Below are 17152 nucleotides of genomic sequence, written 5' to 3' on the forward strand. Positions count from 1 at the left end.
AACTCTAGGTCTAAAACCTTTTCACACCAAAGGTCCAAACTACATCAACATTCAGAACAAGTGGTCAACAAAGAGCCATATAAAAATGCCCATGTGTATGACTGAAAATATACAACAAACCCCTAGGCTCTGGGGTGGGGCCAAAAACGAGGGGTTAAGTGTGCAGAACAGGGCTGCCAGTGAATGGGATAGGGATGAGGGTGCAGAATCTGGGTGGGAGGAGGGTACAGTGTGGGAGGGGGCAAGATCTGGCAAGAGCAGGCTGAGGCCAGGCTGCCTGGCCACAGGGCAGAAGGGATTTTGGCCAAGGGACTGGGGGTGTCTGGCCAGGGGGCAGAGGGCAGGGGGGATTCTGGCCAGAGGACTGGAGGTAGGGGGGATTTTGGCCAGGAGACAAAGGACAGGGATTTTAGCCAGGAGGCTGGGAGGCAGGGGTTGTCTGGCCAGGAGACAGGGGGGTCTGGCCAATGGACAAAGGGCAGAGGGGATTTTGGCCAGGGGGCATCTGGTCAGAAGGCTGGGGACAGGGGAGATTTTTGGCTGGGGATAGGGGGGTGTCTGGCCAAGAGGCAGAAGGCAAGGGGTGGAAAAGGGGAAGTGAGGGTGTGGATATCTGGACATGAGGGTGTGGGGGGCATATACTTGTCTTCGTGCAACGTGGCAGCCACTGTATAAACATGTCTCCTGCTGCTCCCATTCCCCAGAATCCTCCAGGAAGCCTCCCAGGAAGGGTTTCCCAGGGAATGAAAAAGGCCAGCGCAGAGGGTTTTTGTCCACTTTTGGCTGCTTGTTTCCCGCATGGAAAGGAAGGAAAGAAGAGCAGCGCACCGAGACAATTTTTTGCTCCACTTGTTCTCTGCACGTTCTGGATCAGGGCAGGCTCGGGGCTTCCCCCCCCCCCCCCCCGACAGGAAGCCAGCGCTGGCGTTCTAATCATGTGGGGGGCTGTATTTTTGCCTCCTGTTCGGTAAAAAAATTCAGAGAATACCTGAGATGTCCAGTATTTTCTGAATTTTCCCCTGGCCAGGAGGCAAAAATACCGGGCACCTGGCAACCCTACAAACACTCAGCGCCTGGCCTTCCACTCCCAACACCCCCAGCACCCCAACCCCAGCCCCCATGCTTACCTGGTTCCCCAAGGCTGCTGGCACAAAATGGCTGCCGGCCAAAAGACCTAGGGGAAGCAATGCTTCCCCTGGATCTTAGTGCTCAACTTCTCCCCTGTTTCTATCCCTGCACTCACTCTTAAAGGAGACATGCTGTTTTAATACTGTTTTATTTAAAAAAAAAATTTTTTTGGGGGGGGGGCTTGGAGTCTTTTTTTTTTTTTTTTAAACACAACTTTGGTCTCCCCCCCACTTTTTCCCCCCTTCAACAGAATTTTTTCCCAGTGTTTTCTTTTGGGTGGGGGGGAGGGGATAGGTGTTCAGTATTTTTGTTTCAACCATCTGGCAACCGTAGCTGTAAGGCTGTAGCACTAGTGTGAGTTCCTGCTGTAGGGAAAGCTGTGGGGAGGGAGAGGAGGGTCCTGAGCTGGGGCTCCAGAAGAGCCATATCTGGCTCCCAAGACATAGGGTACGTCTAGACTACATGCCTCTGTCGCCAGAGGCATGTAGATTAGGCTACCAGACATAGGAAAATGAAGCGGCGATTTAAAATAATCACTGCTTCATTTAAATTTACATGGCTGCCGCGCTGAGCCGACAAACAGCTGATCAGCTGTTTGTCGGCTCAACGTGATAGTCTGGACGTGCGGGCGTCGACATCAAAGGTATTTGTCGACCACCCAGGTATGCCTCCTGATCCTCTGTTTGTCAGCTCAGCGCGGCAGCCATGTAAATTTAAATGAAGCAGTGATTATTTAAATCGCCGCTTCATTTCCCTATGTCGGGTAGCCTTATCTACATGCCTCTGGCGACAGAGGCATGTAGTCTAGACGTACCCATAGTTTGCTGACCCCTGCCGTAATCCTTCACACTACTCTATATTGGTGAATGCTTCCATCAGCAGAGTGTAACTTGCAGGACCAGGCCTAGATATCACTTCCATCTGAAAACTGATCAGTAGCATAAATTAACTTCTAAGTGTTTGTTATTCGCACTGCTCCTTGAACATCTTCTATCACCATATTCCCTTGAAATTTTCTCAAATGGGAGGGGAAGAAGAAAGGAAGGGCTTACCGTTCAGCAAGGATTTCCAGTGGGGGTTTTCCTTGATCCCAGCTTCTCACCATCCATGCTGTATCAAAAGCAGCTAGGAAGCCTCTTGCACAGCCAGTGCCCATCGGCCAAAAGGGCTGTAAAGAGCATTTACAGTTTAGTATTTACATCTTTCTTTTTTAAAAAAAAGAACACTTATGACCAAAGCAGGTGCCATGTGGACTTTACAGGCTAAGTTATCACACATTTTTAAAAGCTAGGCCACTACTGTTCTAGTGTACAGTATTGCCAGCTCTCACACTATTTGGTGTTTTTTTCTCAAAGCCTCAGCTCCTGGAGTCATAAAAATCTGCATTTTTATTGGGTTTTTTTGTTGTTGTTTTTATATTTGTTGTCTGAAGAAAGTTTCCAGTTCTCATGCAGAGAACAGCTGGAAAACAAACTCTGAAACACTAAAAAACCAGAAGGGAAGTAGAAAGTAGGAAGCAGGAGACTGGGGAGGGCAGATATGATAGAGGTCTAAAAAAGCATGAGTGGTGTGGAAAAAAAGAATAAGGAAAAGTTATTTACTTGTTCCCACAATATAAGACCTAGAGGGTCACCAAATGAAATTAATAGGTAGCAGGTTTAAAACAAACAAAAGGAAGTTTTTTCTTCATGCAGCACACAGTCAACCTGTGGAACTCCTTGCCAGGGGATATTGTGAAGACAAGGACTTTAACAGGGTTCAAAAAAACTAGACAAATTCATGGAGGTTAGGTCCATCAATTACTATTAACCAGGATGGGTAGGAATGGTGTCCCTAGCCTCTATTCATCAGGGGCTGGAAATGGATGACAGGAGAGGGATCACATGATGATTACCTGTTCTGTTAACTCCCTCTGCAGCATCTGCAATTGGCCATTGTTGCAAGACAGGATACAGAGCTAGACCCAGTATGGTCTGACCCAGTATGTCTGTTCTTATGTTTTTATCCTATGTTTCTTATATAAAATCACATCTAATTTTTAAGCCAGCTTATCTCATGATGTTTTGGGATCTGAACATTGGGAATTGGGGTTACTGAGCACATTACTTGTTCACTCGAACGTATACTTCTAGCATCAGACTATCCTGCTTTGTATTTCTGATTGAGATTGTAGTCAAGGAAACTTTGACATAAATACCAGCTAAGGAATGGCTACTTGTTCACAGCTTATACCCAACTTGTTCACTCATGCAAGTAAACTTACACAGATGTGCAAAAACTACAAGGAGTCCTGTGGCACCTTAGAGACTAAGGCTACCTCTACACTATGAGATCTTCTGGCAAAAAATATGCTAATACGGGACTCATTTCCATGAGTTGTGATCTCATTAGCATATTTTCTGCCATATCTTTTTGCTCACAGGGTTTTTGTGCAAAAAGAAGCAGTGTGGATGGGAGGTTTTTTTGCGCAAAACCCTGTTTTACACAAGATCCATAAGAAAAATGTAAGAAAAATTGTTGCTTTTAAAAAAGTCATTTAAAAAGTTCAGAAAATATTTACAAGCTGCAAAACTAAGTGTTGTTACTAGACATTGCTAAATATGTGGCCAGCTCAGATGGCTTCTGAATTTTCTTAATTTTATTCTTTTCAGGAAAGATTTAAAGGTTAAGCCAGTGACCAGATAAGATTCACATTGCCATCTCCTGATTATTATAGTGTCAAAATAAGAAGTCTGAATGCATTTACCAAAGTACTTGAACCCAATTTAACAAAACCAAACCAAACGCCTTTTGCAGCATAAACATACTTTTACTTTAAGGAATTGAAAATGCTGTTTGTTGTTGCTGCTGGATATACCTCAAGTAAACTATCTCCCACAAGGGCTACTAACAGCTGATGTCTGTGCCTCTCTCTTAGTAGTGCAGCATTTTCAGAGGCATACATGGAAGTAAAATCAAACATAGCCACGTCTGGCTGCCCATAGTGATTAATCGCAAAATCCAAGGAAGGCAACTGATATTTGGTTGCAAAGTCTGCAGCTTCTCTTGCATAAGACAGCAGATTATCCTGGTTTACGTTTTCCCCAGAGAGAAGCATCTCGGTATCAATATAGTCCTAAAAAGACAAAAATAGATGCAATATGAGAGACTTTGAAGTATTCTGATGCAGGGCCAGAAAATAGCACATAGCAGATGCTAACATGGCATTTTGTGGCAAAGTATGGAAAGAAATTTGGGAGATAAATAAATATTTAGAAAATGTGTTAATATATAAACTCAGTCCTGACATAATAACTCTATGCAGCAAGCTGATTGAGCATTATAACTTGCAATGGAAGATGGTGCTTTCTTCACTCTTCTTCCCTTAGCTACATATTATTTTGGTAAATGTACTACCCCCCTTGCATGTCCCATCACTATGGAGAATATTGCACTTTGGAACTTGAGGATCATCCCCAAGTACAATGAGTAATCTTGCATATGACCGGATATTGATGAGCCTATTGCCTAGAATTGTACATACATGGGTTCTCTGTTGTGTCTTGTACAGTATCTACAAATTGAGCACAGAAAGAGTTTGTTTGAAGCAACCTGCTCAACTTCACAGGGACCCTTTCTTTATAGATCATGCCGCTTAAGTTTACTGATAAGGAGACTTCTATTTCCAGTTTAATCATGGATGAGCCCCCTGACCTGCTACATACTAGATGACTGATGCTGCATAATCCATGCTCACTTAACTCTAGACAAGTTGCATTTAGCACTAAACACAAAGGCTACGTCTACACTGGCCACAATTTCCGGAAAAGCCATGCAAATCAGGTGAGTCAGGATAGGGAAATCTTTGAAGTAGGAATAAGAGATCCTCCGGAAAAGGGCTTTATTCCGGAGGATCGCGCCAGTCTAGACGCTTTTTTTCTGGCTTTTCCCCAAGCTGGAAAAAAAGGGACCGACATGTTTATTTAAATCCGCGGGGGATATTTAAATCTCCCGCGGATTTCCCTATCCTGACTCACCTGATTTGCATGGCTTTTCCGGAAATTGTGGCCAGTGTAGACGTAGCCAAATGGACCATAGAAACAGTGTGGATGTGCCAGCTCCCTGTCACCAAACTCCACACATTCTAATTCCATAAAGAGGTTTTTTTGAACACAAATACTGTGAGAGTGTCCTGGGGATAGGATTTCGGTGAGAAAAATGATGGTCAATATTGTGCAAATGCCCTCACCACAACTGTATGCCCTTATTAGGGGATCCCTCTGCAATTGAGGGCAGAGGGAGAGGAACAGGAACATTTACCTGGATGGAGCAGTTTGAACAGGAAGTGGCTGGTTGACCATGGAAGAAAGGTTCACCTTCTCTGGTCATCTAAGGACTATGTCCTTTAAACCCCAGGCAGTTCCAGAGAAGACCATTCATTTGGACCATTTTGGGGGCACCCAGTACCAGGGAAGAATGGGCTACACTCATCTGAATGGGGAGCAAATAGTCTTTCACTAATGTCATATAAAATATTAGGAAATATTTGGGAACCCAGAAGAGATAGCAGGGAGGCAGCCAATTAGTTTCTCGGTATCAGATACTCCAGCACAGACACTCATTATGGAAAGAAAACGTATTGTATCCAATGGATTGGAAGGGGGTTTACAGGAAAGCAGCAATTAAGAAAGCTAAGTAGAAGGTTCATGTCTTGTAATGTCTGGCCCTTTGCTTTCAGGTCCCTGAGCTCTTAAATTAGCATAGGCATGCAAGGTCCCAGTGATGAGCTGCCTTGGATCAGACTGGGAAGGGGAGGGCTGATGTTGCCTCTCCCAAAGAGGTAAAATTTTATGATATCCTGCACTGTACAATTTTATTGCCAAACACTCCCAGATATTTTAAGTGACTCAAGATATAGCCTCTTCAAACTACATCCATTGCCTCCTGTATTTCTTCCTGCATGGCCAGACAATAGGACAGTGCGTTTAGAATACAGCTCCTTTGAAGATGCAGAATTAGTTTTGTGGCAATGCAAAAGGAACAGAAATTTGTATCTGTGGTTCTGTTGACAGGCATTTGGGTTTGCTCATTGTACATATGCCACACAAAGTTTAAAAAACAGAAAATCTAACGGTTGAATCCCAAGAGATCCTGTTGAGCTTCATTTTAAACAATTTCAGGGATTATTTCCAACAGGAAACAATCTGCTTGTCAGTCCCTAAACTGGAATGAAATGTTCTTACTGGGGAGGAGGGAGAGGATGAATAACTATCGGGGTTTATTCTTCAAGACTGATCCTGTCTCAGAAAAAAAATGAGCTAAAGTTTAGGAAACGCAATGCATCTTTTGTTTCTTGGTTGCAGTATACTGCTGGAAAATCAGAGGCTCAGCCAGGCCTGCTGATGGGGGTTGAGGTGGGAGGGCAAAGGGGGCAGCTGCACTAGGGCCCAACGATTCAAAAGGGTGGGTGGCACCCTTCAGGCTGTGCGGCACCCTTCAGGCTGTGCTAAAGGGCTGGCAAGGGGAGACTAGGTCTCAGGCCTGCTCCTTCTGTGTGAGGCCCTACCCCTTTTGAGAGCATGGAGCTCTTCCCTCCCCTCCCCGCCTCCCTTCCCAATTCTATCAGCCTCCCTGGATTCAGTGCATGGCACACAATCCAATTACAGGCAGTCCCCGGGTTACGTACAAGATAGGGACTGTAGGTTTGTTCTTAAGTTGAATCTGTATGTAAGTCAGAACTGGTGTCCAGATTCAGCCGCTGAATCTGGACACCAGTTCTGACTTACATACAGATTCAACTTAAGAACCCCAGGCGTCCCCAAGTCAGCTGCTGCTGAAACTGATCAGCAGCTGATTCCAGGAAGCCTGGGGCAGAGCAACTCTGCCTCGGGCTTCCTGTAGTCAGCCGCTGGTCAGTTTCAGCAGCAGCTAACTTGGGGACGCCTGGGGTAGAGCAGCTCGGGTGCTGCTGGGTTGTCCAGTAGCGCGGCCGCTCCTCGGCGCTACTGGACTAACCCAGCAGCACCCTAGCTGCTCTGCCCCAGGCGTCCTGATTCAGCCACTGCTGAAACTGATCAGCAGCGGCTGAATCAGGACTCCTGGGGCTGATCAGCTGGGGTGCTGCCGGGATGGTCCAGTAGCGCCAAGGAGCGGTGCTGCGGGACCAACCGGCAGCGCCCCACCTGCTCTACCACAGGCCCTGGGCTTTGCTCCACATCTCCCTGGTCTGCTGGGGGGGGCACTAGCTGCGTCCCCCCCCCCAGCAGACCAGGGAGACGCGGAGCAAAGCCGCGGAGGACCCGGGCCGGACCGCGGCTTCCAGATCAGCGCCGCGGTCCGGCCCGGGTCCTTCGCGGCTTTGCTCAGCGTCTCCCTGGTCTGCAGACCAGGGAGACGCTGAGCAAAGAGGCGCAGGACCCGGGGCCGGACCCGCGGCCGCTTCCAGATCAGGTACTCCCTTTAATCCTAGGAAGAGTCTAGTCTGTGGCTAGGACTATTTTGTAATCTTGCCAGAATGAGAAGTGATTTTGGGTGCCTAACAGGAGACATTTCAGAAAGTGCTGAAAATCAGTTTCTGAAAATCAAAGCCTGTGAAACCATGTCAGTTTGGGTACCCAACAATTACTAGGTACTTTGAAACTTGTTTATAAAGGCCAAGTTGTTTAGAAGTGACCCTCTTGTTGCCTTTCACCCATTTTGGTGTATTTACTATTTCAGCCTAGGATAGAGTCCAACACTATTTCAATTTGCTGGCTGAGCATACAGTTTTTTCTCATTTGATTTTTGAGTCACTGAGGTTTGTTGTCTTCAGAGATATCAATGCCTGCATAGCCAGTGACTCTTTCAGTGTGACTTAGGAATACATTACAACCAGTTTCTGAACTGATTTTTAAGCAGTACCATTTTCAGTTTCGAGTTCAGTGTTCTCACTGTACAAATTAAACAAACACAGGCAAACCACCATCTCAGTGATTCATACTCTATTCATAAAATGTTCAAAAACCAGTCAATTAACACTTTCCGTTCAGCTATTCTTTGCATCTATACTCACATTAATAATGACGCCTTTGTCCAGAAGACTCTGCTTTTTTGCTGTCATTACAAAATAGTGAGTGCTGTCTTTGTAATAAACTATATTCTCCAGATCAATTCCTGAAAAGACAACAAGACATTAGTGAAAAAAACCAAGCTGAAATGAATTGTCTTCATTTGTACCTGCAAGCGACTTTCATTTAAATTTATTTGAGATGCCTCCCAAACACAAATACTCGGAGTCCCCAACTGAGATTGCAGAGTGCACAGAACAAAGGCCCCCCCCCCCCCAGAATATGAGAAAGTCATTGATTGTCTGCAAAAATATTTCAGCTCGTATTAGCACGCTTAGTAATCTTGTAAGAAAGGGAAAATATGATCCATATTTGACACAAAATATGTAGGTTGCAATAGGTATAGCTATGGTGCCAATAAAATGCTTGTTGATTTAAATGGGACTAGGATCAAGCACATGGTGACCAAAATATTAATTTAAAATAGAGGCTGCAATATGGAAGTCCCCCTGAAACCACAGAATGGAAGTACAGGCAGTCCCCGGGTTACGTACAAGATAGGGACTGTAGGTTTGTTCTTAAGTTGAATCTGTATGTAAGTCGGAACTGGCCAGTTCTGACTTACATACAGAATCAACTTAAGAACCCCAGGCGTCCCCAAGTCAGCTGCTGCTGAAACTGATCAGCAGCTGATTCCAGGAAGCCCGGGGCAGAGCAACTCTGCCTGGGGCTTCCTGTAGTCAGCGCTGGTCAGTTTCAGCAGAAGCTGACTTGGGGACGCCTGGGGCAGAGCAGCTGGGGTGCTACTGGACCAACCCAGCAGCACCCCATCTGCTCTGCCCCAGACGTCCTGATTCAGCCGCTGCTGAAACTGACCAGCAGCGGCTGAATCAGGACCTGGGGCAGAGCAGCTGGGGTGCTGCCGGGTTGGTCCAGTAGTGCCCACGGGCGCTGCAGGACCAATCAGCAGCGCCCCAGCTGCTCTGCCCCAGAGTCCAAAACAAAAGCCTGGTCTGCTGGGGGGGGGGGGGAGCACACTAGCTGCGCCCCCTCCCCCCAGCAGACCAGGGACACGGGGAGCAGAGCCGCAGCGGCAGCGGGGTGCCGCGCCTCTGAGGCTTTGCTCTGGCAAAGCCTCAGAAGCGCAGGAACCCGCCCGCTGCTGCCGCTTGGGTCCCGGTGCCTGTGGTCTGCTGGGGACGGTCCCCAGCAGACCACAGGCACCGGCACCCAAGTGGCAGCAGCAGCGGTTCCTGCGCTTCCGAGGCTTTGCTCTGGCAAAGCCTCAGAAGCGCGGGAACCCGCCCGGTGCCCCTGGTCTGCTGGAGACGGTCTCCAGCAGACCAGGGGCACCGGAGCAGCTTACGAACGGGGCTTTCTCGCCCCGACTTCCGGGGCAAGAAAGCTCCGTTCGTAAGTGCGGATCCGACATAAGTCGGATCCGCGTAAGTCGGGGACTGCCTGTATATGCCCTTTAGTATACGCCTAATGGATGTTTCCCTATTCTGGGCCCCTTTTTCAGACACCTAAAATGAAGATTTAATACAAGATACGGTTTATATAAATTTACAGGGAGGGAATGGTTTTCAATTAATTTTGAAGTGATATAAAAGCTTATTGACAGCTAACCAATATGCACTTCAAAAATCACTTTCTTAGCAAATAGACAATGATACTTCAAAGAAAGCAAGTGAGCATATATTATGAGGTGCTTACAACATAATATATGAACTAATACAAAGCAATCCCAAGCATTTTCTCTTGAAGGGAAAACTCTAGATATTGAGAATGCGCTCACAAAAAATATATAATTTGTATCAAAATATTTTTTATAGTTGAGAAAAAATGAGAACACAGGAGATCCAGGCTGTGGTACACCTATGCTTAGAAAATAATTTCATTGTAGGAACACCTCCCTAAGACTTTGAAAGCAGCAGAATGTTATTGCTTTGTGTTATTTAATACATTAAAAGCTATTTTTGGAAGGGGTAGGCAGTGGTCCTTTATATGCCAAGTTGCCCTACTGTATATTTTGCTTGGTCATGAAAAAATAAGAGAATGAGGATCTACCAGTTTCCTCTTTGAGGTCCTGGAAGAATTTTTGATTGAAGATGAAAGCAACACCACTAATTTCCTCCACCTTGGCTTCTGCAGCTGTGTTTCTGTTGATAAAGTTGGCTGTGATAGCTATAGCTAGCTTGCCACGAAACTCCTTCCTTCTAAAACCTGGAGATCAAAAGGATTCACAATTCAGCAACATTAAGGTTCATTTGTTGAGGCTGACCCACCTATCTTGAAAAGTTTAAGGGTGCCAATTTAAAACTGTCTGAAATAGTACTTATCAGCTTTTGCAGTCTCAAACAAAGTTGGGTTCCTGATTCCTCCAACATTTTAATGATATCCCAACCTAACCTAATTGTAGTAGGTCAGGACAGCCATACAGTGATTATAAACATTTGGCTGCATGTGTTTTCTTAAGCTCCCTCAGTATATCATGCCAATTCTGCGCACGGAGCTAGCATAACAGACTTCACAAGAGCTCCCAAGGGCCACAGACTCAGATAAGATATGAAGGAACCTAGATCAGTTTTATTGTCGAACAAAGTACATTAGTAGTCATCGGTAGACAGATGATGTATGAATCCTGCAACAATCTAACTGACATTTTTTAAAAAAAGTTAAGGGAAAAAAATCCATAAGCACTGTATTGAGTTTGGCAGATATGAAAGAAAGCAGGCTATATGGAACAAACTAAAACTAATAGAAAGGGAAATCAGGAACTTTGTCAGTTTAAACTAACGTGTGTAATTACAGCTATGAGATGAACCTATAATTAAGTGACAGGCTAGTTCGTATGACACCAGAGCTGCTTAGCTAATGTCTCCCTCACAAAGGCAACTCGTGGGGCTGGAACTCTGTGAGATGTAACAGCAGGACCTTCTTTTCCTCCCAGTTATGTATTATCTCTTCCATCTGTTATAGAAATTACTGCTTCTGGTACTAATCACCACCCTCCAAGAATGACTCCTCTGTTCATTAAATACCTGGCAGTCACCATATAATCATTATTTCAAGTATATTCAGCTGACTTAAGAGAAAACGACATGAAGAATGACAAATATATGTCAGGAACTGCACAATCACCATAAAATTAAATCAGCATGATATTTCTTAACCTTGCAGTAGGGACTCAAGGTAGTAACTGCCACCACAATATAATCCCTACAAACTGTGTGGCAGAGATGGCCCTAAGAATTGGTAATGAAGTAAATGTCTCACTTTATGGGGTGGATCCAAAAACACGATTATAAAGGCAGAAAACACACCATAAAGAAATTTCCACTGTCATATATGTAAATACTTGTGCAGTGAGAGGAGGTGTAACCCATTCCCTTCTGTTCTCTTTGTTCTCTTTTCACTGCACTTTAAAGAGATATTGATCTTAAGAATAGCTTTTACCCACCTTCTAAAGTGTTCCTGCGACCATCTGCACCAATAACAACATTAAATTCAAACTCTGACAGAGGGTGATCCATTGGGAGAAATTCAGCCCGCCAGCCTCTCTCTAAAGAAACAAGTAATAAAACGTATTCAGATATCACATTGTGACAGAAGAAACATTGATAGAACGTGAAGAAAAGTGATTAGGATAAAACATGGATGTATGTGTCCTCATAGCATGCACCTGTGCTGGAAGATTTATCCCTAGGGGACCAGTCCCAGTGTCCCCTGGAGTGGTGCACACATGCCATGCTATATAGGGAGCTCCCGGGCCCCTTCCTCTCCAATTCCTCCTTGCCAGAAACTCTGACAGTGAGGAAAGGAGGAGGGACTATTGAGTGGACATGAACAACAGATCTTGAAGAACACCAGATCTTGAAGAACACCAGATCTTGAAGAACACCAGATTCAGAAGTAGGTAGCTGCCTTTTCTTCTCCAAGTGATTGCTCACATCCATTCAACTTGGGTGACTCCAAGCAGTAGAGGGTAGGAGTTTACTTTCATTTACTTTCTTTTCTGCTGTTCATGGACATGCAGGAGACAGAATAGCCCTGCCAAATGCTGCCTCTTCTCTGGCCTGCTGTATAACAGCATAATGGGATGTAAATGTGTGGTCCATTGCAGCCTTACAAATGTCAGTGATCGGGACATTTGCCAGGAAGGCATCTTGCACCATGGTTGAGTGCACCTTGATGAGCAGTGGAGGTTGGACACCTGCCAGCTGATGAGGATTTGTGATCCATCTGGAAACCCGATGTGAAGAAACCAGACAAACATTCATGTGTTCAGCAAACACTATGAAGAGCTGAGAGGATTTATGGAAGGGTCTTGTGAGCCCCGCCTGACATCTAGGGCATGGAGGCTTCTCTCCTCACTGGTCTTATGAGGTTTTGGATAGTAGACAGTAAAAAGATATCCTGGCCAAAATGGAAGACCTGAACCACCTTAGGGAGGAGAGCGGAATGCAGTCTAAATTGCACCTTATCCTTAAAGAAGATCATGTAAGGCAGGCATGTCCAAAGTCCGGCCCACGGGCCAATTGCGGCCCGTGTTCCGGTTTAATACGGCCCCCCAGGTAATTTGGCAATATCTATCTTTTATGGCCCCCAACGAATCCATATGTATTGAGATGAATACATTGTAAAATCTCAGTTAATGTCAGTTGGTCTAAATCAGTTATAAATATATTTGGACACAACATGTATACTTGGTGTTATGTTCCTGTTCATATTTTTTGAACTTAAAAGTTGACAGACAACCTTTATTACCAATAATATGTAATGTACTTTACAATGTTCCTGACATATATTTCAGCTTCCTGGATTTTTTTTCATCTGGCCTTCAGATAGGAAAGGCAGAGTGATTTAACACCTGTTTAGATTTGTCATCCATGTGACGAAATGAAAAGTATGCCGTTTGCAATAAACTTTGCATAAAATAGTTAATTTGCATTTAATTTTAATGGTTCAAAGAATGTCAGGCAAAATGGCCGGCCCTCACGCATGTTCACTTCATCAAATCTGGCCCTCTTTGAAAAAAGTTTGGACACCCCTGATGTAAGGCGATTCCGTGTGCCCAAAGCTCAGATAATCTCCTAGCTTATGTAATAATTACCAAGAAGAATACCTTTGCAGACAAATGAAACAAGGAACAAGATGCCTGAGGCTCAAACGGGAGACCTGTTAACTGAGATACAATCAGATTCAGGGCTCACTACAAAAGAGTAGCCAAAGTTTGTGGAAAAAGTCTCCTAAGGTCCTTCGAGAACCTACCTGTGAGGCCATAGGAGAATACAGATTGGCCCTGAAACGGAGGATGAAAGAAATTGTGGCTAAGTGGACCTTGAGCAATGCAAGAGCCAGTCATGAGTGTTTCAGGTGAAGGAGGTAGCTCAATGCCATCAGAAGAGGGGATTCAACAAGGTTAATTCCCTTTTGTGTTGCCCAAATCAAGAACTGGGTCCATTTTGCCATGTAAGAAAACTGCATGGAGGGCTTCTTCCTCTCTAAAAGGATTCACCGCACCTCCAATGAGCACGCATGCTCTTGCAGGTTTAACCATGGAGTGTCTACCCTGTTTTATGGAGAGACCAAAGGTTCAGATGCAGCAGTAGTCCCTGGTCCTATGAGAGAAGATCTTGGTGGGCTGGCAGGGGTCATGGCTTCTTCTCCAGAAGGCTGACAAGCATGCTGAACCTGTGCAGAATCCTGCTTGATCTTCTGCAGTAGGTTGCTGATCAGAGCAAAGGGTGGGAAGATCCTCTATGAGACCTCCCACCCCACCAAAGGAGGAGAAAAATGTCTGGCAGTGAGCCTTCCTCTAGCCCCAGTCAGGAACAGAACTAAGGGCATTTTGCATGCTGCTTGTTAGTGAATAAATTGACTTTGGGAGATCCCTATTCTTGGAAGAGCCTGGAAACCATGTTGGGGGCAGGAGGGAGCCCACACATAGTAAATGAGAACTGCCTGCTCAGGTGATTTGTGATGGTGTTTTCAGCCCCTGGGAGATAGCAGGCTTCAAGGGAGATGGCATATTTGATGCAGAATTCCCATAGCTCTAGAGCTTCCTGACAGAGGGCTGTAGAGCGGGCCCCTCCCTGCCTGTGTTATCCATGAGGACAGGTGTGAGCAACAGGTGTGGGAAAAAACACTTTGCATGCCTTCCAAACTGCCTTCAGCTCCTTGACATTTATAAGCAGACCCAGATCTGTGGGACTCCATGTTCTCTGCATCTGCCATGTGCCGATGTGGGCTCCTCAGCCCGAGTCGGAGGCATCAGCTACAACTCCAGGGAGTTCTGCAGCTGCTGAAATGGAACTCTTGCCAAGATGTTGTCCAATACCGTCCACCGCTGCAGGGTCTGGAGGACATGGACGTAGGGGGTATTACCACTCTGTCGAGGGGGTGTCTGGCTGGTGAGTAAACCGACACCAACCCCAGTTGCAGAGGGCACATTCTGAGTCTGGAGAGGCACATGACAAAGGTGCACGTGTCCATGTGTGCTCATGCAAACTCTTGTTGTGGTCTACAGAGCAGCTGACAGTTGGCTAATGAGGTTTGCGAGCAACTCTAATCTGTCTGCTATCGAGTTGTGCACCGCTCTGATGGCTTCAATCCTCTGAACTGGAACTAATATAGATTTTTCCTCCGTTACCAGGAGGCCCAATTGCTGACACATGTCCAGCAGGAGATCAACATCTTGATGGACTTTGCTCTCAGAGAGGCCTTTGACCAGCCAGTCATTGAGGTAGGGGTATACCTGGACCCCCTTGTGTCTCAGGTAAGCTGCCACCACTGACATACATTTGGTGAAGACCCTGGGGGATGTAGCAAGCCCAAATGGGTAATAATATGCACCTACTGTGAACCTCAGGAAACACCGGTGTCTCTCAAAGATCATGATGTAAAAGTATGTGTCTTTGAGGTCGAGGGCGGCATACCAATACCCCAAATCCAGATTGGGGATGATCGAAGTTAGGGAGACCATGTGAAACTTGAGGCTGTGTAGATGGTGGTTCAGGTCTTACAGTTTGAGAATGGGGCATAGCGCCCCCCTCCCTTCCCCACGCCAGCCTTTGGGATTTTTTAAAAAAAGGGGGGGAATAAAAGGCCCAGTTTCTGTATAAGAGTGGAACCTCTTGCACTGCTCCCATGTGGAACAATTCTCCCACTTTCTGTGAGAGAAGTGTCTCATGAGAAGGGTCCCTGAGGAGGGATGGGGAAGGTGAATGGGAAAAAGGGGCGGGGGGAAAGAAGAGGAGAGTTGGAGGATAAAGCCATGCTTTATTGTGGCCAGGACCCACTACTCCAAGGTAATGGTCCTCGTGGCTGAAAACTAGGGGTAGAGGCAAGACAAAAACAGAAGGGGAGGATCTGCCTTGAGAGGTCCCTTGGGCACATCCTCAAAAGGGGTGCTTGCTTGGGAGCTTGGGGTGGATAGAGGAGGGTTGGATAGCCGACTGAATTTGCTTGCTCTGCTTCCTCTTGTACAGCTTAGACCCCTCTTGGGTTGGGTCTTGCAAAGCATAAACTCCATAAGATTGAGAGGGAGAGGTTTAAACTTTTTAGACACATGCCCCTGGCCATGGCCTTGTGGCCCCTTGCAGTGCCTGGGTGGGTGGTTCAGGTCTCAGTGCCGATGCCTGTGCCAGTGGGAGGGAAGGTAGTTCTGAGAGGACTCCTGCAGATCCAACATTTGCCGAAGCCAAGAACCAGGATCGGGTACTCTGGCCCCTGCAGTTCTGGGAGCTTTCAGAAGAGGGTGACCTTAGGGATTGAGAGGAGCACCCATGGCTGAGTCAGAGACTGAAAGTTGCCTCTGGGCCTGAGCCGTGACAGAGGCGACCAGCGACACAGGGATCTCTGGCACCAGGAGGAAGAGCAGGTCCTGAGAACCTTCTTTCACGTCCCAGGAACACCAGTGCCATGCAATAGTCCCTGTACAGGGAGCAGTGTCACCTTCGCCAGGACCTGTCTCATGAATGACTCCCCCAGCAAGGTGAGCGACTGGCTCCACTAGGCCTGGTTTGCTGGGCAGCCCATACCTCTGATGGTCTGTGCAGCACCTTGGGTGAAGCTATGGCTCTTGAGCCTGACCTTTGTCTCTACACAACAGGGTGCCAGGCTATAGGACTCTCTCCTGAGCAAACTCACTGGAGAGCAGGAGCGTCAGGTGGCCAGTGACCGTGTCACCAGAGAAGGCTTCCTCTGTGCTGGGGCCCCGGTGCCGAGAGTAGGACTGGTGAGGTAATAATGTCCTGCTCTACCTGGAATGTCTCTGGGGTGAAGGGGACTTGGATAGTCGGCAATGGGCTCAGAGCCTTGCAGGGCCTTCTCCGGTGCTTTGTTCTGGTTCGATGCCAACTTGTCTTTAGTGGTACAGGGAACTTGTCTTTTTCCAACTTCTTGCCCTACTTCGTTGGGACCACTGAAGACTCTCAGTGCAAAGATTTTGTCAGTGCTGGGAGGTGTAGTGTTCTGCACCAAGGCGCTGGTGCTCAGTGCCAAGTCAGACCTTTGGTCTTCCAGAGCCAAAGCCGACTCCATCAGCAGTTTCTTTAATCCAATGACTCTTCTTCCTAGGGTGGAAGGACCTACAAATTCAGCACTTCTCACTGATAAGACCCTCACACAAGCAGCGGAGGCAGTTTTTGTGAGGGTCACTAAGAGGCACTTAGTACAGAGTTTAAATCCAGGAGTCTGGGGCAAGTCCCAATGGAGTCTAACATCTATTGATGATTTAAACCTATTTGCACTTGAAAAACGGGAAATACTGAAGACCACCACAGCTTATGCTGGGGCACAGTTCTAAGCACAGTCACTAGCAGCAAGAAGGAACTGGAGAGGAAGGGGCCCAGGAGCTCCCTATATAGTGCGGCATGTGCATGCCACTCCAGGGGGCACTGAGACCCAGTTGTGTATGGATACCATTGAGGGAAAAAATATTCTGGCACCAATTCAAGTGGCGAGCACACACACCTATGATAAATGGACATGAG

At 46.5% G+C, this 17152-nt stretch overlaps 1 protein-coding gene across 12 annotated transcripts in view; it reads right to left on the bottom strand.

Moving 5' to 3' along the window:
• MICAL2 (microtubule associated monooxygenase, calponin and LIM domain containing 2) overlaps window positions 1-17152 on the bottom strand; it is a 241759-nt gene that overhangs the window by 128660 nt on the left and 95947 nt on the right. For all 12 annotated transcript variants that reach the window (XR_012903606.2, XM_075927882.2, XM_075927881.2 and 9 more), the window contains exons 5-9: window positions 11617-11718; window positions 10224-10379; window positions 8159-8259; window positions 3986-4243; window positions 2181-2296 (exon numbers count right to left, since the gene is read on the bottom strand). Coding sequence is in view for 11 of the 12 variants with exons in the window: in XM_075927882.2 (XP_075783997.2) it covers window positions 2181-2296; window positions 3986-4243; window positions 8159-8259; window positions 10224-10379; window positions 11617-11718 (733 nt within the window). In the remaining variant the exon portion in view is untranslated. The remainder of the gene's footprint in view (window positions 1-2180; window positions 2297-3985; window positions 4244-8158; window positions 8260-10223; window positions 10380-11616; window positions 11719-17152) is intronic.

Source organism: Pelodiscus sinensis, chromosome 5 (genome assembly GCF_052426305.1).
Source record: "Pelodiscus sinensis isolate ZL-2025 chromosome 5, ASM5242630v1, whole genome shotgun sequence".
Lineage (NCBI taxonomy): Eukaryota > Metazoa > Chordata > Testudines > Trionychidae > Pelodiscus > Pelodiscus sinensis.